The sequence below is a fragment of the Dendrobates tinctorius genome, unplaced genomic scaffold (genome assembly GCF_039654945.1).
Source record: "Dendrobates tinctorius isolate UK_male_01 unplaced genomic scaffold, ASM3965494v1 ptg000396l, whole genome shotgun sequence".
Taxonomy (NCBI): Eukaryota; Metazoa; Chordata; class Amphibia; order Anura; family Dendrobatidae; genus Dendrobates; species Dendrobates tinctorius.
The window spans coordinates 2,837,605-2,861,776 of NW_027362062.1; the positions used below are offsets into that span (position 1 = coordinate 2,837,605).

Sequence of the window (24,172 nt, forward strand, 5' to 3'; positions counted from 1 at the left end):
GGAAACGCTTAGTGGAAAAAAACGCAGCATGTTCATTAATTGTAATTGCAAAAACGCATAGGAAAACGCATGTCAAAACACTTAACAATCGCGTCAAAAACGCGTGTCAAAAAGCGCATGCGTTTTCCCTGGCAAGGGCATGCGTTTCTGCGCAGGAAAAAAACGCTTGAAAAACGCTACGTGGGCACATAGCCTTAGGGTGTTATCACACAATGGATTTTCCTGCACTAAAAATATGTTTAAACTGTACCAAAATGCTGAAAGAACTGACAAGCGGCAGATTTGAAAAAAAGGTCTTGAATCTTGATGCTTAAAACACATAAGGAAAAAAAAAAAAGTAGCATGCGCACAAGATTTCAGAAATATCATTAATTTTGCAGCTACGGTAAAACAGCCGTTTTTTTACGCACTTTAAAAACACAGTAAAAAAAAAAGCACAGCAAATACTCGACGTGTGCACAAGCCCTTGTGAGGGACTGGAAGGCTATGCTTTGGATTACTGTAACAAGGCCCCGGTGCCCTTTTCATTGCAGGTTTGAACACATCTAATGTTTCTATGTAGTAATTGTATCACGAGAGGAGGAAACGACTGTAGCAATAATCGTGGGATTGACTTGCAAAATCTGCACACAAACACTTGGGTGAGGAGGGAATTCTTCGCAGCCTCTCCCTGCCTAAGCTCCTCCCGAGCTACAGGTGACTCAAACCAGACATACAAGAATAGGGAGCAGGTAAGACGGGAGGAACATTGCGCTGCCAACCATGGAGGAAGACCCCGGCGTGGACATAGACACTCTCATAGATGAGTTTGAATATTTCCCTGGTTATTTCCACTTGGAAATGAACCTGAACTTTGAGTCGTGCACCCCGGCGAACTTCAGAAGAAGGGACATCAAACTCAAGCGAGAGGTCCTTCAGCTCCAACTGGAGTTCGACTCGACTTTCCAGCACTGCGGGATCAGGAATTTATTGGGAGTCTTCTCCTTTTACCTGGACGAAATCAACAAAGCCAAGGAGGTTTTTATAAACATTTGCAATCAGGATCCGAATAATTTAAACGCTTGGGCCAACTTGTCTTGCGTCTACGACAAGCTGAACATGGAGGAAGAGGCCACGCAGTGTGCGGATAAGTTATCTTATCTGATGAAGCTGGATGCAGATGGGGACGGCGATGAGACTAGACTCATGGCTGCACGATGCCTGGCAGAACAAGGCTACGCTCACGCGTTTGATGTAGGCCAGATGACCGACCAAGACAACATGGAGAAACTGATAATGGGAATAAGTCTGTATGATAAAGCCGTGGCCTATGGCAAACACAAGGTCAGTCTATCAATAGTATATAGTTACATCGTTTTTCAGTTCTGCCTTCATAGTTTCTAGTGACGATCATTTGTGCCAATAATGGCGCTCACTGATTATTTTGCTATAAGATAGCCAATGGCATAACTTGAAGTTGGCGTACCTCAATGCAAAATCTCCAACAGGACCCCCAACTTTCACGGGTCTTTATTAGAATTGGTCTTCTTATATGGGTCAAAGGATCCTTTTGGGCTCCACTAGGCTCCAGGGTCTGGGTGCGGCTGGGACCACTGCGCCTACTGTAGTTATGCCCCTGAAGATAGTGATCTTTCAGGAAGAGTTCCTCTGCCGTCACATAACATGTTTTTTGAGACATTTTTACTTTAGAAAAGTCACGTCCGCAATTCAGTGGTAAGGTAAAACTCTCTTGGTGCCAAAATATAATCACTATTGATTGCTAACGTGCAACATGTCAGATCCCAAATCTTCCATCTCACTGCCAGCAATCCGTACTGTTCATGTATATAGCACATGCTGCATATTTTTCTCCACACTTCATCGTTATTAACATTGGTTTTGGCAAATTAAGGAAGTATTAGTCCCACTCTTGGTCCTCCCTGAAAAAGGCAACGATTCTGCCCATTTTTAAGCAGTGTTTGTTACACGCGTCCCTTTCGGCCTAGAACGCCCAATCATTTGTCAGGATTGCTCCCCAAAAATGAAGACAGTCCTTGCAAATTCCGGACTTTCAGCAAGTTGGCAGAGTTCTCTGTAGTAGACTCTGTCACATTCCACACAACTCCATACTTCCCCTCTCTTGTATATTATTATTAGCAGCTTCAACATTGCATCTGATTGTCTCTAAAAACACATTTTAAGATTTTTTTTTTAATCTATAAATTGTGCTGACCCACTTAATGGTGCCCAAAGTGGCCAACAGCACATCAGTCATTGAGGAATGGGTTCAGTTGTGCGATACTTCTTCCAAACAGAAATGTCACAGGCACAAATCTTAATCAGAAATTTTTTTTTATTTTTTTTTTACAAGGAGGCAACGCACTTTATAGTTATGACTCAACAGAGATGTGCACTTGGTGGTTCCCCCTAAGGAAAAATACAATAACAACAAACAATGCTTCATAACAATAGCAAAGTCCACTTCTCACAGTATGGAACATCTCAAGTGGCATCTGTCCAGTAAATCAAGGGTTACTTTCACGGGATGGTTGTGTCCACCAAAACTGGGTCAGAAGGGTTCAATTCATTAACATGGATCTGGAGCGCCCCGGGCAGGGCCGTGGGGTACTCAGTACCGGGCCCGTTGACTTCAATGGGGGACGTCACGGCGGCGGTGACCCGGTCCGTGGCCCAGTAAATAAAATAGGGGAAAGTTGTGTGATATTGAAGTGTGGTAAAAATGAAGATAACGTTTATAGGTGAATACGTGACGCCACCTGTGGTATTCTGGTCAGAGGCGACCAGCGCTGCGGTGTTGTTTTCCTGAGGCTGCTGGTGTGTCGCAGCTGAGGTGAAAATAGCTCTCCACAGGTAGAGCAATAGTCCCAGGGCAAATATATTTGATTAATAGTTCAGATGGCTGTGAACGTTGGGGTGCAGAGAAATGAGAGGACACAGAGAGGTGGTTTATTTACCTTTTACTGGCAAATGGGTTGCAATCCGGAGTACCACATACAGGTGATGGAATGCGTCCGGCTCGCCTGGAGGCATTCAGGGGATCAACCTTGCCAGGTGGGGGTTTGGGACCTTCCTTCTGCGCTTTGTGTGCGGGTCTCTGCTGTTTGTAAGTAAGCTGTGACCCTCTATTTCTGGATGGTTTCTCTAACCTGTACGGCTGACAGCGTGAGCCTATTCCACGGGTACCGTCCTTTTCACCGTCAGCCCTGGGCTCCTTATCTGCTGCCTTGCCCTCAGGTGTTTAATCTCGCACAGGAACTTACAGTCCCCTGTACTTTCAGATTCGACGATCATGACATACAGCTCTTGACCACCAAGGACTCTGGAGTCCCTTTTCTCTCTATTAGCGCTTCGCTCTGGGGTCTGCTATATGCAGTTTTTAGCTTCCCCAGAGCCTCTCTGTTTCTGCTCTTTTCCCTTTCCCTCTTCACAGATCAGCTCCCGGACCTGAACTGACTGGACCTTCCAGAAAGATCTTTTCACCTCAGCTCAACTGTCTTGTCATTCGCTCACAGCTGCTCTCGTTTCCATGACAACCCCCTCAGCTGACTTCTAGCTGACTCACCAACCCCATCTGCTGGCCAGAATTTATAAAGCAGCTCCCTTTTCTGACCTTCAGCAGGAATTGTGATTTAATCTATGTTACCTGGCATGGGGGCCCCCCTTCTGCCTCCAAACATGACTTTACCCATTAGAGGGAGGTAATGTCACTGTGACAACTGGACTCTGGGGTGTCACAGATCCATGTCACCTATGTGTCGTCTTGGAATAAACTCCACATCTGCATAGCGGGCTACTTTAGTCTTAGGGTACCATTACACTAAGCGATCCCGACAATGATACGACCTGGTAAGGATCGCTGGTGCGTCACTAAATGATTGCTAGTAAGCTGTCAGTCAGATTTACCCAACGACGCAGCAACGACCTCGGGTGTCGTTGGGACCTTGTCACACAGCAGCGATTCTGACGATTCCCGCCTGCGTCCATGATTTCTGAGTTGCTAACGAGGTCGCTCGTCGGTGTCAAACACAGCGATGCATGCTGGCCAATGGGACACCTGCGATCAAAAAATGGCCCAGGACATTCGAGCACGATCAGCGACATTGCAGCAGGGGCCTGGTCGCTGCTAAGTGTCACACGTAATGAAATCGCTGGCGAGGTCGCTGTTGTGTCATAAAATCGGTGACGCTTCAGCAATCTCTCTTAGTGTGAAGTACCCCCTTACTTAGGGGTGTCTCTCAGTCCTTTAATTTGGCAGCTTCCATCCCTGCACGGCCGCCGCCATTATAGGTTTCTGTTCTTATTTACTGGGGACACCAGCGCAGCAGGCTAAGGTTATGAAGACATGTAAAAAAATTAATAAATACATAAGTGAGTATATGTGGACCCTAAAAAAGGAAAATTTCCTTATAGCATAGCCATGGAGGATGCAGCACTTGTATTCACAATGAGGTATGCTGCTGGTGGGGATCCATAAGTGCATCGATCCCACAATGGGGACCTTGGTATAGATTTTGCATTGAGCCATAACCATATCAAGGTCTACGAAAATATAGTGGTTGATGGTGATGGGATTATCTCACAACAAATGAAGAAGGAAGGAATATACTAGCTCCCTATATATGAGCTTGTTTTCTCAAGGTGCACAGAAAAAGAGTTACATCCAGATGAAGAAAGGTGTATCTAACATTAAAAACTTCTTTATTCCATCATCAGAGATCGATAAAAAACTTGACAATGTAGTGTACAGACACAACCCCAGTATGGAAACGCGTTGGGTGGTGTCTGCACGTCTTAATGGATTTTATCTGATGATTAAATAAATACGTTTTTATCTGTATTTTTGGGGGCCCAAAAGGTCCATTTGGCCCATGTGAGAAGACCAATACTATTAAAGTCCCACGATAGTTAGGGGTCCTAATGGAGATTTTGCATTAGTGTCCACAAGGTTCAACTTCCTGCAGAGGATCATTAACAGGAGAGGAAACAAGCCATGGCGCAGTTTCTATATGATGTAATCATTGGGATCATATCCTTAGTAATTTGTATTTAATGCACTGGGGAACAAATTATTTTTCCATCACATTAGCTGCATTTTTCTAATGCAGATTGAATTTATCAAAGAATTATTCCCAAAATATTTAGTTATCCCTTAAATCAAAGGATCCGTGATAACTGCTATGGGTCTCACTGCTGGGACCCGCAAAAATCTTGAGTCTCTGGATCTTGAAAACCAGGCGTTGCAGAGCCTCACATTGAATCGTTTGCACAATGTCTATAGGACTGCTGGCAAAAGCCCCGCACTGCGCTTCACTATTTTCTTAGTCCCATAGACAGTGAATCAAGTGGAGACCAAGCATCCGGATATTCGATCCATTCAATATAGTGCCCAATTCCCGGGTACTTGATGCCCAATTCTGCAAATCTTGGTTGGGTCCTAGTGGTCAATTCCCCAGAGATCAGTAAGTTATACTCTATTCTACTGATAAAGGATACCTTAATGATCAAATCCTGTTTGTATCAAATAAATTGCAAACATTTTTTGTGGTTTCGAAAATTTCCTTTAAAATGTCTTATTATGCATTTTGTACATATAGGAAACCTGTCACTTTGAAAAACACTGCTTACATGCAGATATAGGATAAATACTGAAAATGCAGCTACAGGGAGAAAATTTAATTTTATTCTTCCTGGCAGCTGCCGGATTTCAGTTATAGAAGCGGCCGAAATGACTACAGTCACTGCTCACTATACTGTGTGCATTGGTTATAATCACACCTCAGAACTTTGATTGACAGCCAGCTTCGCACAGATATGTTATAACCAGCGATGTCAGTCAAAGTTCCGGGTCATGCTTACAGTCACTGCACGCAGTGTCATGAGCGGTGACTGTAGCCGGTCCACAGTATGCATGCCCCCATGACTCAAATCCGGCGGATACCCAAGAGGAATAGAGGCCAGTAAGGTGGTCAGGCCTATTGTAACGGTATTTACCTGCATATTAACCCTATATCTGTAAGTAAATATGGTTTTCCAAAGTGACAGGTTTGCTTTGAAAGAGAGAGGTCCATCTATTAGCCATGCTATTAAATGGTTTTACCAGAGATGCAACCTGATGGAGCTTCATGCAAAACTGTAAGAGCTAAACCTACCCGAAGACAACATACAGCAAAATAATCTAGAGCAAAATGAATCGCAAAGCCAATATTTTCATTAGACCTGATATTGTTTTGCAGACAGAACCCAACCTATTGTAGATTATCTACGTATTACTACATTTATCAAACAATGGCCCCATTATATTATTGTGTATTGCTCAAAAACAAGCACAATAAGCTCTTAATATGTCCACACGTAATCTGAGGATGATCTCCAGTGACCTCTGTGGATCCCAGTGATTTACCTAATACTACATATAGTCAGAAAGCCTCCGCTGAGCAGTTCTACACCAAACTGGGTGGTCATATCTGACACTAATATTACCATACTGGGTCTTTACCAATATGTCGATGATTGGATGTATGTTCACTGCTATTGACACGGCGGTGATAAATGGCTGCCGGACACTACTGGCATTCGAAACTCTAGGAAAAGAAAAATTAGTCTATTGGGGTTTTTTTGCTGGCAGAAGTTGAGCGGCCCCTTGTTAATTCGTATGGTCATCCTTAGTCATAAAAGTGAGGGCTATATGAAGATTTTAGTCTCACAACTGTTGCTTGAGTTTGCCAACTGTTCCTGGACATCTCGGAGTCTACAGAGAACTTCAAAACACCTAGGAGAGTCTAGACACCTCCCAGGAACAATGTTTATGGATGCCAACCCAAAAAAAGAAGGAGGCGTCACTCAATGGAGACTAGTCTTGGTGTCCTATATCTGATTGGGGTGGACATTGTGACTGTGTTGCATTGCTTGTCATTGGAGAAGAGTTGTGTCCAAAAATGGTCATATTTTGGTTGCTCTGGTCAGAGATTATGATCATGACCACTATCAGTATATCCTACTGTGATATTGGGCAGAGGACAAGACCTAGCCAGCCACCTGTGGTTTTCCAGAGATAGGTCGGGAAAACCTATCTCTGGAAAACCTAGCCTGAGAAGAAAAGAGTCCACATAGATGCAGAGGAAAAAATAAAAAGGGACACAATAGTAAAGGAAGATGGATTCGGGTCCGAAAAACCCTCACAGGTGTCACTCCTGAAAAACTGAGGCTCATGATTCGTGAGCCTCAGAAAACTATTGTAGGATGGCAAGGAAGTATGTATTGTGAGGATCATCATATGAGCCCCAAAAAGTTTGCAAAAGGACTGGTTTCCCAAAGCATGAGCAAGTGGCCAATATTCTATTAAATGGGGAGAGCATTGGAGGCAAACCCCCCTGAGCTTAACTGAAAACATCAGGCTGAGTGGTGGACTTGGTCGGGTGGGTACTCCTTCCCCTTACCCCCTTGTTTTTTCCTTCCCTCCCGGCTCCGTTACTTACTGTATTTCACCCCACTCTCTTTTTTCGCTTCAACTGCTCTCCTTCTTCTCTGTTCTGTCTTTTCTTTCCTTTACTGTTTGTTAAAAGTTAAAAAATGAAATACCCTCCAAATTGGGTCATTGACCTCTACTACCGGGTCCCCGGATGTTAAAGACTCGTGGACGATTGTCTTGGTTGGGAGTTAAGTTGTATTGCTTGCATTCGTCTACTTGTCTGGTTTCAATTATTATGTTAACCTGGATTTTGTTGTGAGTCTTTAAATAAAGAATTATAAAAAAAAAAAAAAAAATGGGGAGAGCATGTCCTAAGAGCAGAGTAAGAAGCATTGTGTCTACAGGGAACCTACTGATCCGAGCACTTCACCTCTTTCTCCTGCAAAGTGAAAACGTTCAAGAGGCGCCGAAAGCATAAAAGGAGCGTAAATACCAAGTGTGACAAGTTATTCTGTACTATACTAACAAGTCCAAGTGTTACTATAGACTTGGACTTTGTAATAAGAGACCTTTCTCTGTGCAATTTTACATGCTGTAAACTCAATAAAAAGTGTCTGTGACTCTCTAGCGGAGAACAGTGCCCCCATCACTCGTGTCATTTTACCACATCAACTATATTGGTTTTTTTTTTACTGTTGCACTCCCATAAAAGTGAATGGCGAAGGAAAGAAGACATGTGACTATTGCGCAATGTTTCCCATTCACTTCTATTGGAATGCGCCGCACAACTGTGCCTGGAAAGTGCATCTGAAATTGTCTCTGGCCGGGATTACGGAAGGTTGCTGTTATTTGAAGACTGGGGAATAACAGTAGATCTGATAGGGCCATTGTTGGTTTCAACAGTTTATTGCAGGGTGGGTATTTTTTTTATTAGACCACAGACTAGAGTTGTACGAGTTATATAATATGTGTCCTTTATTCGCTTGTTTTTTTTCCGTGTATTGATTTTAGCGTTAAGAAATTATTCCTTGCATAAGTCTACGTGTACAGCCTGTCATTCCTGGTGGCCATGCTCAAATAGAGGAGAGTCCCTGTGCAAACAGCACCCATGTAGATCATCCCGTGCGCTACACTGTATACGTGGAAGAACAAACAAATCAATTTTGGAACAAATCAAGCCAGACATGTCACTCGAAGCAAAGATCACCAAGGTACGATTTGCCTACTTTGGACACATCATAGATAGAGTGTGATCACTGGAGAAGGACATCATGGTCGGAGTATAAAAAGAACAAGGCGAAGAGGAAGACCAGCAATCCGATGGCTTGATACTATGAAGATAACGGCGGAGAAGATTGTGATGGACCCATCTAGGCTTACACAAGATCAATCTTCCTACAGAGCGTTCATCCATAAGACCCCCCATAAACATTGGATTAAAATATTTCTCCATGGCCGAGACAGCATTGGCCAATATTGGATTTTTCCAGCTGAGGATGGAGCCAATGCTGATTATTGGGTGAAAAAATGTAACATGTCCAACATATGTCTTAAACGTTTGGAGGTCGAAACGAACAGTCATTCATTTTTGTACATATTGGCCATTTTGTACAACTTTAGTGTAATGTTTATGGGGTTTCTATGGATTCAGCTGAATATGAATTTTTAGGAGTTGTCCAGGACTAACTTACTAAAGGACCTACCCAGAGGATAGGTCATCATTATTAGATTGGTGGTGGTACAACACCTGGCACCCTCAGTGATCAGCTGTTATCTCTTCCGGCCGTGGTTGTATGCAAACAATACATGGAGCCGTAAGAGCCCAGCTGCGAACATGTAGTGCCGGCTCATGGGTAGTGCGCCTTACTTGATCTGCAGGACCCAGCAGTTGTCTCTAGACCATGTGCAGAGCTGTGCATTCTGTACATCTGGCCCACACTGGAGCATATAACACTTGATCAGTGGAACGTGCTGGGCGTTGGACCACCACCAATATGATATCGATGACCTATCCTACAGATAGGTAATCCATACTTGTAGTTCTGAATATCCCCTTAAATTAAGAACGATTAAAGGGCACAAAGGTTCCTCTGGATTCTACCAAATTGCTGTTTTACTACTTGTTATAAAAGTAAATTTATTTCGAGGCCCCCTGTTGAATTTAGTACGGTGAAAAAAAAGTTCCAGAACTGCAAACCGCCGCAGTCTATCCAATACGAATCTTACTGTGAGTGGCCAACTATTAACAGGAGTTCGAAAACTTCGATCCACTTTCGAAAACTTTTTTTTTCTTAAATGCTTTGTATTTTGGGATGTTAAAAAATCATTTTTGCAGTTGGGTTTCTTTAAAATTTTAGCTCTGTTTGTTTTTGTACAAGCTCTTTGTTTCCCCGTACAGTCAACGTTGCCTTCTTCTGCAGCCAGCAATAGGCAATGCAAAACAGAGGCTAACGCTGCTGAATTTTTTAGTGAAACTCGCAAAAATGTTTTTGTTTTTTTGTTTTTTGCTGAATTTTTTAATGAAACCCAATTTCAAAATGATTTTTTTGTTTGTTCCAAATCCATACAGTTGTGGCCAAAAGTATTGACACCCCCTGCAATTCTGTCAGATAATACTCAGCTTCTTCCTGAAAATGATTGCAAACACAAATTCTTAGGTATTATTATCTTCATTTAATTTGTCTTAAATGAAAAAACACAAAAGAGAATGAAGCAAAAAGCAAAACATTGATCATTTCACACAAAACTCCAAAAATGGGCCAAACAAAAGTATTGGCACCCTGAGCCTAATACTTGGTTGCACAACCTTTAGCCAAAATAACTGCTACCGACCACTTCCGGTAACCATCAATGAGTTTCTTACAATGCTCTGCTGGAATTTTAGACCATTCTTCTTTGGCAAACTACTCCAGGTCCCTGATATTTGAAGGGTGCCTTCTCCAACTGCCATTTTTAGATCTCTCCACAGGTGTTCTATGGGATTCAGGTCTGGACTCATTGCTGGCCTCCTTAGAAGTCTCCAGTGCTTTCTCTCAAACCATTTTCTAGTGCTTTTTGAAGTGTGTTTTAGGTCATTGTCCTGCTGGAAGACCCATGACCTCTGAGGGAGACCCAGCTTTCTCACACTGGGCCCTACATTATGCTGCAAAATTTGTTGGTAGTCTTCAGACTTCATATTGCCATGCACAAGCAGTCCAGTGCCAGAGGCGGCAAAGCAACCCCAAAAGATCAGGGAACCTCCGCCATGTTTGACTGTAGGGACCGTGTTCTTTTCTTTGAATGCCTCTTTTTTTCTCCTGTAAACTCTATGTTGATGCCTTTGCCCAAAAAGCTCTACTTTTGTCTCATCTGACCAGAGAACATTCTTCCAAAATGTTTTAGGCTTTTTCAGGTAAGTTTTGGAAAACTCCAGCCTGGAGTCTTTGTGTGAAATGATCAATGTTTTGCTTTTTGCTTCATTCTCTTTTGTGTTTTTTCATTTAAGACAAATTAAATGAAGACAATAATACCAAAGAATTTGTGTTTGCAATCATTTTCTGGAAGAAACTGAGTATTATCTGAAAGATTTGCAGGGGTGTCAATACTTTTGGCCACAACTGTATATATAAAGTAAAAAAATATTTTTTTAGTATGTTGTTATAGGGGTTCAAGTTCTATTTTTTTATCTTGAGGTGCATTGACAGACATTAAAGGGGCTAGTCTACGAAGACATTTATCATCTATTCAAAGGAGAGGTGACAAATTGACGATTGTTGGCGGCCCTATCGATCCACAAAAGAGGCGCAGAGCCCTAGTATAGGAGGAGTTTAAATAGAGAAATTGACCTGTTGAGTATAGTCTGGATATATATTAGGAAATGAATGATCACAGAATTTTGACACTTACGGTTTTATATATGTTGGGTGAACATACAGCAAATATCATCTCTCCCTCTAATCCCCCAGTATAATCGTGATTGTGCTACAACTTGAATTTTTGGGGCAAAATAGTTGGAAGTACAATTTTTTGCAGCAACGACTTTGGTGTGTGATTGCTTTTACCAAAAAAAAAAAAAAAAGAAACATAAAATTGCACTTTTTTTTCTGAAAAATATTATTTATAACGTTATGACTAGAGCTGTTCATGGGACATATGGAGAATATATGCGGTAACATTCTATATTTTCTCATGCAGATCTCCGTAGAAGAGAAAAGAAGTTGGTTCTTCACAATGGCGTCTCTCTGCATGAGGTACGGTCTTTTATTTCCACCGCATGTTGATTCATTGGCACATTAGGGTTAGTAAGGAACCAAGTTCTTCTATTTTAGGATCTAAAAATTGGGAAACTTTGGTCTGACAACTGCAATTTGTTGTAAATTAGGCAATGGTCACGACCCATTAGAAATTAATCACGGCAACACACGGTTTTAGGCTATGTGCAAATTGAGGAGTTAAAAATTACGAGCTTTCAAGCAAAAAAAAAAAAAAAAAAAACATTTTCAGGAAACGCTCCTTTTTGCTACAGCTTAGGAGGAGTTTTGCTTTTCCTTGAAAAGTTTTGGAAGCTTTTCGAAGAGTTTGTTTTGTTTTTCCCTGCAACATTTTTTTGCAGCATTTTGATTGGCCACTGCCTAGTTTGGAGAGAATTCCATCAATATCCACTTAATAATGGTGACATGCTCTTGGTGTTTTTCACAACCTGTAAAAAATGTTCAAAAACCTCCTCCTGTGAACTGCAAAAAAATAATAATTAAAATGAATTTTAGCTGCATTAAAAAAAATAATTTTTTTTAGGTAATGTTTGTGGCGTTCTCGGAGCAAATCACATTAAAAAAAACACCTCTGAAAAATTTATCTGCATATAGCTTTACTTCAAAGTTTTGATAAAGCGGTGGGCGAGCGTATTTGCTGCCCATCCATATAGATTATGGGGTCTAGTACAGCAAGTATACAAAGTTTTTATATTCCACAAAAAATGACACAATGTAATACAAAAATTCCAAACAGTCAGCTGATTAAAGGGAATCTGTCAGTAGGATCAATCCTCCTAATCTGTCTATATGGGCAAGTAGGTCATAGGAAGCTGAATAAAATGATACCTTGATATCTGCGATCCAATGTTTTATTCCAGAGAAATCCACTTTTTTTTATATGTAAATGAGCTGTTAAGATCTATGGGCGGAACATAGATCTCCCTGAGAATCTGCCTCCAGAGCTTATTATAAATAAAAGGGGAAGTTACCAGTGTGAGACATGTAATGACTGACAGTAAGCTCTCCTGATCCACATGTCTCAAACTGGCAATTCTCCCTTTCCATTTAAAATAATCTCTGGAGGCAGATTCTTGGGGAGATCTATGTCCGGCCCATAGATCTAAACAGATCATTTACATTTTAAGAAAAATTTGTATTTCTCTGGAATAAGACATGAGATCATAGATATGAAGGTATCATTTTATTCATCTTCCTATGACCTACATGACCATATAGATGGCATAGGAGGGTTGATCCTACTGACAGATTCCCTTTAATAGCCAAACATAATATTTAGAATTTTTCCTTTACTTGCAGGTTGGATGAAATATTAATAAAAAAGGGAAATGTGGAAAAAAAACGACTCCAGTTTTATAACAAGACGCTGATGCTTCTGCGGGAAGCTGCAAAGTCGTCTAATAACAATTACAAAGGTAATGTATGCTGCATGTTATCATGGGTAGTGTATAATATCCTGTGCATTATAATAAGTAGTGCATACTGTGTACTATAATATACGGCGTGTGTTATAGTAAGTACCGAGTTTCTTATTACAGGCTCAGTTTACCAATCCTTTGTTGCATTAAGTTATTTGACTTTCCAGTTTCAATACTAAAAGACTTTCCGGCAACGTGACGCTCATGTTCTCGTTTTCAGCCTCCATATAAATGGATTACACTGGAGGAGAAACTTGTTGATGTATACAGTAGATTATCTCCATTGACTTTCTAAATACATTGGGTGGGCGGTAGTGAAGAGCAGTTCTCGGCAGTCCGGAGAGTAGTGAATGCAACCGTGGTGCACATGTACGACTTCTGCGCCTTACAGATTGGGCCCGGTAGAGTCCTGTTCTTGGGATTGTTACCGTCCCAGCAATCAGACCCCACTGATCAATAAGTTATCCCCCATCCTATCAATATGAGATACCTTAAGGCTATGTGCCCACGTAAGCAGAATTTTTCTGAGCAAAACCGGACTCCTTCGCAGGAAATCCGCATTTTTTTTTCGCGTTTCTTTTTTGCTTTTTTTTTATCCCATTTTTTGTGCGGATTTTAAGCGGGTTTTTTTTCCGGAGCATCCTAATACAATGAACATTGTGGCAAATCCGCAGATTTTCTGCAAAATTAATGAACATGCTGCGTTTTTTGCGGAAAAAAAACGCAGCATGGGCACAAAAATTGCGGAATGCATTCTAATAATGGGATGCTTAATGTATGCATTTTTTTAAGCGTTTTTGCAGGGGAAAAACGCTAAAAAAACCACAAAAAAAAGCGAAAAATCCTGAACGTGGGCACACAGCCTAAAAGTGTGGTAATAATGCCTTAAACCAGAGTCCACTGGTGTAAAATGCAATAGATGTAGTTTCGCTTGTTATATCCCACCTGGTAAGGTGGAGTCTCTAAGGGCGCTTTCACATTGTGTTTTGGCACCTGTTCGTAGTAGTAGACTGCGTCTGGGTGTCTGCCTCTAGTAAGCCTACACACCTGAAAATGATACATGTTAGAGTGTACATTCGCTCTGTCGGCATCATTATAGTCTATGGCCCCTTGGGCGCATATGTCCAAATCCCGTTTTTGCGGGGGGGGAATTCAAATGTACGACCCGACGTCAGATGACCCTGATGGTCCCTTCCAACTCTACCATGCTATGAATCAAGAGAGCATGAACCATTTGGAGCAAGGGAAGCTGTAGAGGCTGGACGGGAGCTGGAGGCAAAACAGTCTGTAGAGGCTGGAGCCTCCTTGTAGAAAAAACAATGAAGAAGAGCACTTTAAAAGGCACAAGACAAAAGGCTCGGTAGTATGGAAGAGCTGAGTAGATCAGGAGTCTCCCTGATGTGATGTAACCGAGTTAAATCGGTCAGTAGACTCACTCTAGCGATACATCAGAACTCAGTGATGTAGCAGAGCTGGGGATGTCAGGAGGCACACTTTAACAATGCAGCAGAGCCCAGTAATGTAGCAGAGCTGTATATTCCAGGAGGCACGCTAAAAATGTAGGAGAGATGGGAATCCTAGGAGGCACACTATGGCATTGTAGGAGAGAGCAGCGATGTAGGAGACCTGGGTATCCTAGGAAATACACTATGACAAAGTAGAAGAGTAGAGTGATGTAGCAGAGCTGGGTATGTCAGCAAGCACACAGTGAGTAAGAGAAGCAGTGGACATGCTAAGTAGTTGCAAGGATACCAACTACCTGAATACTCAGGCAGCTCTTTACTACCTGAGCTGGTTTATAAATCCAGAGGGTAAATCTGTAGAGGTGCAGAACAGAGAGCCAGCAGGTGGAAAAAGCAGTGTTCATCCAGGAGGATTGAATAAAACTAACAAGTATTCACGTTATGGTATGTATTAAGACGTTTAAAAAGGGTCAAATATTGACATACAGATTAGCATTTTATAAGTGGCAATAGAGAAACCTTCTAGAAGAGACCTACGTCTCCTCAAGGAATGAATAGGTTTGAAGCGTCGAGGTCAGATAAAACCTACACTGCTGCCTTTTAGAAAGAATGATCACTGTTTGCTTAGCAAGCAAAGTAGGACCGATAGCCAGTCACAGATGACTTGGTCAGGTAAATTACTGGGATTAGGGCCACACCAACTTACATACTGATGGTAAAAGCTATTAGGCAGCCTACAACTTTCCCATGCTTAAAGAAAATGCTAAAGTATTTTGAAATAAGAAAGAAAAAAAATTAGAGTATTGTCAAAGTAACTAATATATATGCATACTGTATATTGTAGGGGTTCACTCTCTCTGGTATGCATTAGGCCTTAGCCAGCTTTCACACAGGCAATGCAGCTTTGATCCAAACACATGCAGTTTTTATTGCTTTCTATAGGTTGCACAGCAGCAAAACAAACTAAAAAACAAACCGTAGCTTTGTTCTGGCGCTAACAGAACAGACCCTTACTACTCATACGCGGCTCAGTCATCCCCAGCTCGGTCAAACAAAACAGCTAATGTCCATAGCACCCACTGATCCTTGTGGTTCTCTGCAGCCCTCACAAAAAGACTGCTCAGCTTTCCTAGCTGATCCATGCAGTCTCCATTCAGAGAGAGACCCCGACACATCTCTCTATCAGCTACAGTTCACATTTTGGCTGATCACTCACCAGCAGCACACTCGACCCTATTTCATCCAGCAGACTGATACTCCCTCAGGAGACTGCCACTCCATGAATACTTCCTACTTCTTAGAGAAACCCTTAGAGCTGAGATTTAATCCCGTCCTTCCCAGCTATGGTACATATCCCCCCCCCTCTCTGCCCAGAGCCGAGGGCTGGGCACCATCTGCCAACCCAGAACATTGCCAATATGGGGGTCACTATATCAAAATTGATATTTGTCTCACACCTCCTGGGGAACACCATTCACACATTTCACACAGGGCTCTGCCAGCTTACAGGACTTGGATACCTACAGACTGCGTGCACACAGGCTCTGCCGCCTGCACATCATGTGACCTTGCCAGCACACATCATGTATACGTCACCACACATCATATGACCTTGTCACCACAGCCGACTCCTGGTGGCATACCGTACTACCGGGCGCTACCACTTCAGCCCACAAGTCTGATAGCATACAAGTCATTGACCTCTACCTCTTCGTGGGACACGGAACCACAGTCTCTGCTAGGAAACAGAATACTTACTATACTTATTAACACTGATTACACCTGATTGTTGGGAGACTCCTACCTCCCCCCCCAGGGGGACACTTTATGATCAACTTATTGTCAAGGAGTTCTTCTAACAAGTAATAAATGTTGAGGTGGAAGACCCTTTAAGTCTTTCTTGCTAACCCTAATAAAGTGAATAGTTTTAAATAATAAATAAAATGAATTTGTCTTGTGTCCTATATTCTCACACATGATATTTCCTATCTTTTAGCTTTATCCTGGTGCTACATTGGGATGATGCTGGAAAAACAACATTCGTTTTCTACCACGCCAATGGGGATTCATGACTACGGATTTTCAGGAACAGACCCCTTGGACTGCTTTAGCAAGGTTTGTCTAACAACATCTCGTTTTGTGGATGCTTATACTATTACTATCTGTACGAGTTATACAGTAGGCGATTCATAAGCCGTCTCCGTCCTATGCAAAGTCGAACAGAAGCTTATGTCTTTGCAAGTTGATATTGGGAACACATAGTAGATAATAAATGTTGCATGTGTGCAAACACGTTCACCTTAAAAGCTTGTCCGCTTTGGACAACCCATTTTTTTTTTTGTTAGATGGACCTCGCAACAATAAGCTACCGTAATTGCAAAATACTGGAAATATCTGTGAGCGATAAACTGTAATCTATGGGGAAATCTGGCTGCAAGTGTTCAGTTTCCCTGCAGCGCCTCCACAGGTGAAACCAAGTACTACTCAGTTAGCAGTAGAATACCTGTGGATGCAAGATTATCAGCGCCGCTCACCTCCCGATGCAAAGGTGAGTGGCGCTGGATGACTCTGTAGACCTTTCTTGATCTGCTCATTTGTGTTTCTTTTTTTTTTTTTTTTTTTTTTTTTTGTCTTTTTTTAAATACAAACAGGCCATAGAAATAGGAAAAGGAGACCCCCTGGTCTTGAACCATCTTGCCAAAATATTTCACTTCTTAGGAAAGCAGGAAATGGCTACGGGAATCTGTAACATGGCTCTTGATGCTCTCCAAGATCCCAAACTGAACTGGCAGGCTTACTGCACACGTTCCCAGGTAATGACCTACTGGAAAATATGTGTGAACCACGTGCATACGCTACACCCCGAAAAATTCAAGAAATCCTGTAATTTATTAAATGATCCTAATTTTGTACGTTAGGTCAACTTTATATTCTCTGTGTAGCGAGTTAAGTAAATATTATGACCTTGACTCATTATACCATTTGCGCCTTTTTATGCCTAAATTTTTGGTGTGAGATTTTTTTACCTGTTTTTCATTTGCACCTTTTTTCAAAGTCTGTATTTTTTTTTTCTTTTATGTTCGTTATTGGAGGTTCGGAATTTCCAGATTGTTTTTAGCAGATTCAATAAACAGCAACTTTTTAAAAGATCACTAAAATTTTGCTCAAATGTACACCAGTCCTCCCCCTGGAAAATGATTTTATATATGTCTGATAATTTTTATGAGATCCAGTTGGATGAACATGTGAACATTTTTATGCAAAGAGTAACATTTTTGGGGGCTAAAAAGTCTCAAAAAAAGTTAAAGAGAAAATAAACAGCACTTTAGAGTTTGAGCAAAATTCTTGAAGCGCGCAAGCCGTTTCGATGAATCTGGCACAAAAACTGTCAACAAATACAAGAGTAAAAAAAAAACCAAAGAATGACTTTAAAAAGAACACAAATGATGAGTCGGTCCCTATGTTTTTGTGTATTTGTGGTTTTGTCTCAATTGTAATTGATATTTGTCTACATTAACCTGTATCTTTTTTGTTAATTAACATCATTTTTACATTTGCTTCGGTTTAGATTTTTTTATGGATGTATGTGAGAGACTTGGAACGGGCCAAGTTAGGGTTCGGAGGATTGCCGGACAGAACTTATCTTACCAATGCCAAATCTGACCTGGACAGCATTATAGATGTGTACCCCTGTCTGAAAACATATCTGGAAATGGGGCAGGTGAGTACCGCTAAACTGGGATTGACGCATTAAATCAATGTTGCTGGAAAAAGTTATATTGGAGGTTGAGGGGTCGCTGCTCACTGTGATGGAGTGTTTTCCTGAAGAGATATGCGGGCAACACTTTTGGGGAACAGCCCCGTCATGGAGCAGCGCTCAATGGCTCTATGCCGGAGGTCTTCATCCTATAGATGCCCAACACGCTAAATTTTCCAAAAACCATCAACAAGCTGCCCTCATATAAGTAATTTATAACCTTTTTACTATAGAACTCTTGAAAATTATCTCCACTTTCTGGGGTACCTTAGCTCCATTCTTCCCGTAGGGTTTATTCACATGCAAGTTCTTTTTTTCACATAAGAGAAAAACTAACCAAGTTTCATCAGTGATTTCGGTCAAAGTTAGGAACAAGTTTCATCAGTATTTCTCATACATGAAAAAATTTCTAACAGTCCGTGAAAATAGGACCTCACTCGGACGGCATCTGAATGTTGTCCGTTTTTTTTTTTTTTTCACGAACCAATAGAACTTGTATTGAACTCGTACGCAAGGAACGGACAGCTGAGTGAGCCCTTAAAGAAACGCCGAGCAGTGTAATCCTTACTGTAGTGTGGCTCTGACTCCTGACTGTTCCGTGTGTCCCATCACATAAATTTCCATCTCGTCTGTAAACCTGAGCCCTTTTGTTGGTGCCTCTCTGGATTTCCAGAGAACATGGGAAAAAAGAAAATTGCCTGTGATGATTTTGGACTAATGGATCTACTGTAAATGGATTTTAAGGGCCATTTCATGAGGTCAACACATGTCCATAAAACTATTACAGTCAAGGCCGAAAGTGTTGATACCCTTGAAATTATTCCAGAAAATGAAATATTTCTCAGAGAAAATTATTGCTATTACATATATTTTGTCATACTCATTTTTATTTTTATTGTGTGTGTTAGAACAAAACAAAACAAAAAAAAACCGCAAGAGAAAAAAAGGCAAATTTCAAACAGAAGTCCAAAAATTGGGCTCGACAAAATTGTTGGCACCTTTCCAAAATTGTGGGTAAACAACTTTCAAGATGGAGCTTTTTGGTAAAGCACCTCATTCTATTTTTTAACCAAAAATGGAATGAGACCTACAAAGAAACGAACACAGTACCTACAGTTAAATATGGTGGAGGTTCAAAGATGTTTTGGGGTTGTTTTGTTACCCCTGGGTGCCTTAACTGAGTACAAGGCATCATGAAATCTGAAGATTACCATGGATTTTGGGTCACAAGGTAGTGCCCAGTGTCAGAAAACTGGGTTTGCTTCCATGGGTCTTCCAGTAGGACAATGACCCCAAACATACTGCAAGAAGCACCCAGAAATGGATGGAAACAAAGCGTTGGAGAGTTCTGAAGTGGCGAGCAATGAGTCCGGATTCCATTGAACACCTGTGGAGAGATCTTAAAATTGCTGTTCGGAGAAGGCACCTTCAAATATGAGAGACCTTGAGCAGTTTGCAAAAGGAGAGTGGTCCAAAATTCCAGTTGAGAAGTGTAAGAAGCTTGTTTATGGTTATAAGAAGCAATTGACTGCAGCTATTTATTCCAAAGGATTTGCAACCAAATATTAAGGTGAGGGTGCCAATAATTTTGTGGGAATATTTTGGGTATTTTGTGTGAAATCCAACTTGCCTTTTTTTTTTATTTTTTTTGTTGTTGTTCCAATACAAACAAAGGAAATAAACATGTGCAATTGCAATAATTATCTGGGAGAAATACTTAATTTTCTGTAACAATTTAAAGGGTGCCAATACTTTCATCCATGACTCTAGATCATATAGAGGTTATCCTCCACCCCACAGCCTTCAACTTTAACGTGAAAAAAAAAAATGATTTTACATATTTTAATGGTCACCTGTAGTTAAAATAACAATTTCCGTCTGCATCCTTCATACATTCTCAGAACCACTGATACGCAGTTTACAGGCCGGTACTAGTTTTAGATTTCTCTCCTGTGGCTGTGTGCCCCTCACTAATACTTGGGGGATACGAGATGTGTGTCCTGTATACAATCGTTTTATTCAGCTGTCATTTATCAGTACAGCTACATTCCTCTAAACAATTTCCCTTTATGTGCTTTCCTCCCTATCCACAGCCTGTTTTCGCTGCCCTCAGAATACAGATGCTTTGCCTCCTGCCCACAGTTGGCGCTAAGTACAGCCTACTCCCTGCTGCTATCTCTAAGACCACATCCATGTCTAATTTTATATCTTTGTAAAATAGACCGTTTTTCATGTGTCATCGGTTTTGCCTCCGTGTTACATCCGTTTTTACATTGTTTTTTTTCTCTTTCACGGCACAGGTAGACTGTCTGAATATTTTTTTTATCCATTAACTCGTAACAACGGATCAGTTAAAAACAGATAAAACATGGATGGAACATTAAGTAAAAAGGCGATCTTCTGTTTTTGTATCGGATTCCCATAGATTTTAATGGTTAGTCGGAACTGCAAAACGGGTTAGCATAGGACATGCTCCGAGTCTCATGGGTCTGACGCAAGGATACGCTTTTAAAACTGATAGGTGTATTGATTAATAACATTTTATGGGTCCATGTGGTGTCAGACAAAAACAAAAGGGAAGCGTCACATGGATGAGTGAATGTAGCCTAACACTAAGAAGAGAGAGCGCAGAAGGAGCTGTCAGAGCCGGGAGCGGAGATCTCTTGGATTTGTCATGGTTTTGCAGACATGCTAGCTAGGTGAAGGACATTATTTTAATATAGACAACTATGTGTAAAAAGTTGTTTAATTTTCCATTTAGGAAGCAAATGAACAATAATAAAAAATAATGCAAAGGTGTACATAGCTTAAGCGCCTTTCATTTATGCTGTCTTCCTGCCTAAACAAAAAGCATGCAAATACTGAGCCACAGCGTCCATAGAATCAGTTCCAAGTCATTTCCATATTTTTCCTTACAAGTAAAACGAGGAAAAGTTCTGTAACACTTTTACATGCAGTGTTTATGATGCCGCGCCCCTAATGGCCCCTATGACTGTCCCCTTATGCTTCTTACAGCTGCCGTCTATCTCTATTTCAGGTGTGTTATTACATGGGTGTGGATGCGGTGCAGGAGCTCATGTTAACGGATGAAGATTCCATAAATCAAGCTTTAGTTTGCATTGCCAAAGCCATGGAGTACGACCTGGGCGATACCCTCCCCGAACTGCAGTTACTGAAGGGTAAATGTTTGCTAGTTAAAGGTGAGGAACAGAATGCAATCGAGTGTTTCAAGAAAGCCATAACCATGGACAGCAAAGGCTCTCCAGCCACAGAGACCTTCAGACATTTAATGGAAGCGCTACTCAGCCTCTATGGTCAAAGTAAAATCGATGCCGAGACGCTGATCAAGGAGGTTGAGTCCTGGGTAAAAGAAGCTCAAGAGAAGTATGGAGAAGAAAGTGTAAGTCAAGAGCTGCAGGCGGTGTGCAGAAATAACACCACGGAGGTCGTCAGCCTTTCAAAGGTGATGATCGCCACTGGTAAAATGGACTTGGTCAGGCTTTTGTTCCAGTCTATGATGGTGAATGGCAAGAAACCCAGACTAAAACTGAGCAGCCGCTCGTCTACCATCTAATCTGTGGCTTCATAAGACTGACTTTTCCAACTACACCTATAAGGGGCTTGTAGGTTCTTCTCATGTGACTAGACGCGTCTCAAGCCTCGAAAGCGAGCTTGGGTTAACGCCTAATTCACACAAGTGTATTTACAGCTGGAAGTTCTGGCCCAACCTCGGGCCTACCGAACCAAGCCTGTATGTGCCAAAGATGCTGATAGTCCGGACCACAAAACCCACGGACAGGTTTAGACTTACCGATGTAAAATGGAGAAAATATAGCCACTATATGGTCATGTAGATAAGCCCCTAACTCTGCTGCGGTCACTGGTATGAATATTGGAAAAGAATCGAAGGTGAAATCCAATATGGCAGCGCTTCCTGTTGTCACTTTAGCCAAAATGACCGTCACAATGAAATAGAAAAATAGCAATATCTGTGTAAGTAAAAGACACTGAATAATCAAACATAATCAATCGTCCATGGCAATTTTTAGGTTTGGGGTAGAAATGTGCCCAAAGGCAAGTTTATGCGGGTCAGCTATCACTAGTATTGGAATAAAAAGACCAAGAATTGTCCAACGATGCACAAAAGGACTAATAAGAAAATTATGATTAGCTGTACTTGCATAAAACCTGTCTGTTCGGTGATGGAATCAATAATCGTAAACATTTTCAGATACTACTCATGGTGGCACAATGAGACCCTACTACTCTGTACGGAGCCTTAGGACTCAATAAGCAGGAGGTCTAAACCTAAAGGTGGCAGCACCTCTAGTGCCGAATGCAGTTATTCCTCCTGACCTCCCTATGCACAAACATGCTCAGTTGTGAGGAGTGTCCATGTGTCATTTATGGAGAAAGGGGAGTAAGGCTGCTGTCAGACACCTTTAGTGGCAACTCTTACAAAAAATAAAAAGGATCAGGCATGCTGAAATTTAATATGCCTGATCCTTTTTTTTCCTGGCAGAATATCTAATGCACTATAGATAGATGGACATTCCTTACTATATTGGTGTGCTCGGCCAACGTTAACCTGCTTGGCCTAATTAACACAGAGGTGACATAATGAAAGGCCACAACCAGTGATTCATTGTAGCCTAATCCCTGGCTGTGACCTATGACGTCCTCTATGTTTTGTCAATTATTCTGGTTTTGTTAATGAGGCCACAAGTGTGTTAATATTGTCCGACCAATTCTTCTTGTATAATGTATAATTGCCGATTTTCTTTGGTCATTATTATGTTGTTTTAAGCATTTTTGTGTAAATAAGCAGAAAGTAATGTGATTTCATAAAAAATAAAAATTAATAAGCCAGTGTTTGTCCACATCATTTCCATGTATCTTAACTGCATTACTCAGGCACCGATTCTTCACACTGTGCCCGGACTGGGACTGAAATTCAGCCCTGGAATTTAGGGGCAAATAGGCCCACTTATTGGACAGGGGATGCCAAATCTGTTAATGCCGTTATGGTGGAAGCTAAAATCTGAAAAGCAGAAAACAAGCAAAATTCACAATTCCAAGAGTCACTTGGAAACCATGATGGTAAAACCAAACTATGGCAAAACAGTTGTCAGTTCACCATTTTTGGACTCCTCCTTTGCTCTGAAGCCTCGAAATTGGGACTACCTCCCTGGTTTGGCCAATAAACTTGGTAGCTACTACAAGAGCCGACCTTTTTATTAAAGGTGCAGTCCAATTTGGACACACTGCACAGCCAAACATTCAATCAAATGTGTGAAAAAATAAGGATAGAAGATGAAAGTAGCTAGTTCTTAGATTTTCGAGACTTTCTGAGCAACCAAATATCACCTGTACTGGCTAAACGTCCAGCCGACAACTGTAGTCGCATTCTCCCCCTCCACACGTAGTTTAGTTCACACATATGGAACTTGCAATGGCTCATTATGCTTCAGACGCAAATAATTACTTTTGTCCTGCATCATCTACGATTGTCCTTCTCTGGCATGAAGAATCGCGGCACATATATCGTTGGTTTCAAAGCTGTGATTAAAATCTGGAATAAAAAGAAGCACGGACATACTGAAATTAAAATACCCGAACGTATGTTTACTGTGCAATAAAAAGGATACACTCAACTTTTTTTTTTTTGTAGGAAAATTAAGAACATACAAGAAGTAGTAAGATTATGCAAACAGTAAAGGGAAGCCATGATTAGATGACACGGTTTAAATTAGATTTTTGTGTATTTTTTAAACTTTTTAACAATATGTTTTTTTTCACATCACAATTTGTATTAAACAAAATGAGCAGTCATTCAATTCTCAAACCGGACATTGGGGTTGTTTTACACTCCAAAA

General features: G+C 41.2%; 1 protein-coding gene across 1 annotated transcript; it reads left to right on the forward strand.

The window, feature by feature from the left end:
• The first annotated feature begins 710 nt into the window (after positions 1–710).
• On the forward strand, positions 711–23,165 carry TTC22 (tetratricopeptide repeat domain 22). The gene is made up of 7 exons (XM_073563733.1): positions 711–1,323; positions 11,582–11,637; positions 12,958–13,073; positions 16,536–16,654; positions 17,191–17,352; positions 18,108–18,260; positions 21,334–23,165. Exons 1-7 carry the CDS (start codon positions 763–765, stop codon positions 21,868–21,870), a joined length of 1,704 nt encoding a protein of 567 aa, XP_073419834.1. The 5' UTR covers positions 711–762; the 3' UTR covers positions 21,871–23,165.
• Positions 23,166–24,172: the final 1,007 nt, after the last annotated feature.

Excerpts from the sequence above, each read along its gene's own strand:
- TTC22 (XM_073563733.1), top strand. The coding sequence starts at position 763 with ATGGAGGAAGACCCCGGCGTGGACATAGACACTCTCATAGATGAGTTT. Across the intron at positions 16,655-17,190 it reads CCTTGGACTGCTTTAGCAAG|GCCATAGAAATAGGAAAAGG; the intron begins GTTTGTCTAACA and ends AAATACAAACAG. Across the intron at positions 17,353-18,107 it reads CTTACTGCACACGTTCCCAG|ATTTTTTTATGGATGTATGT; the intron begins GTAATGACCTAC and ends GCTTCGGTTTAG.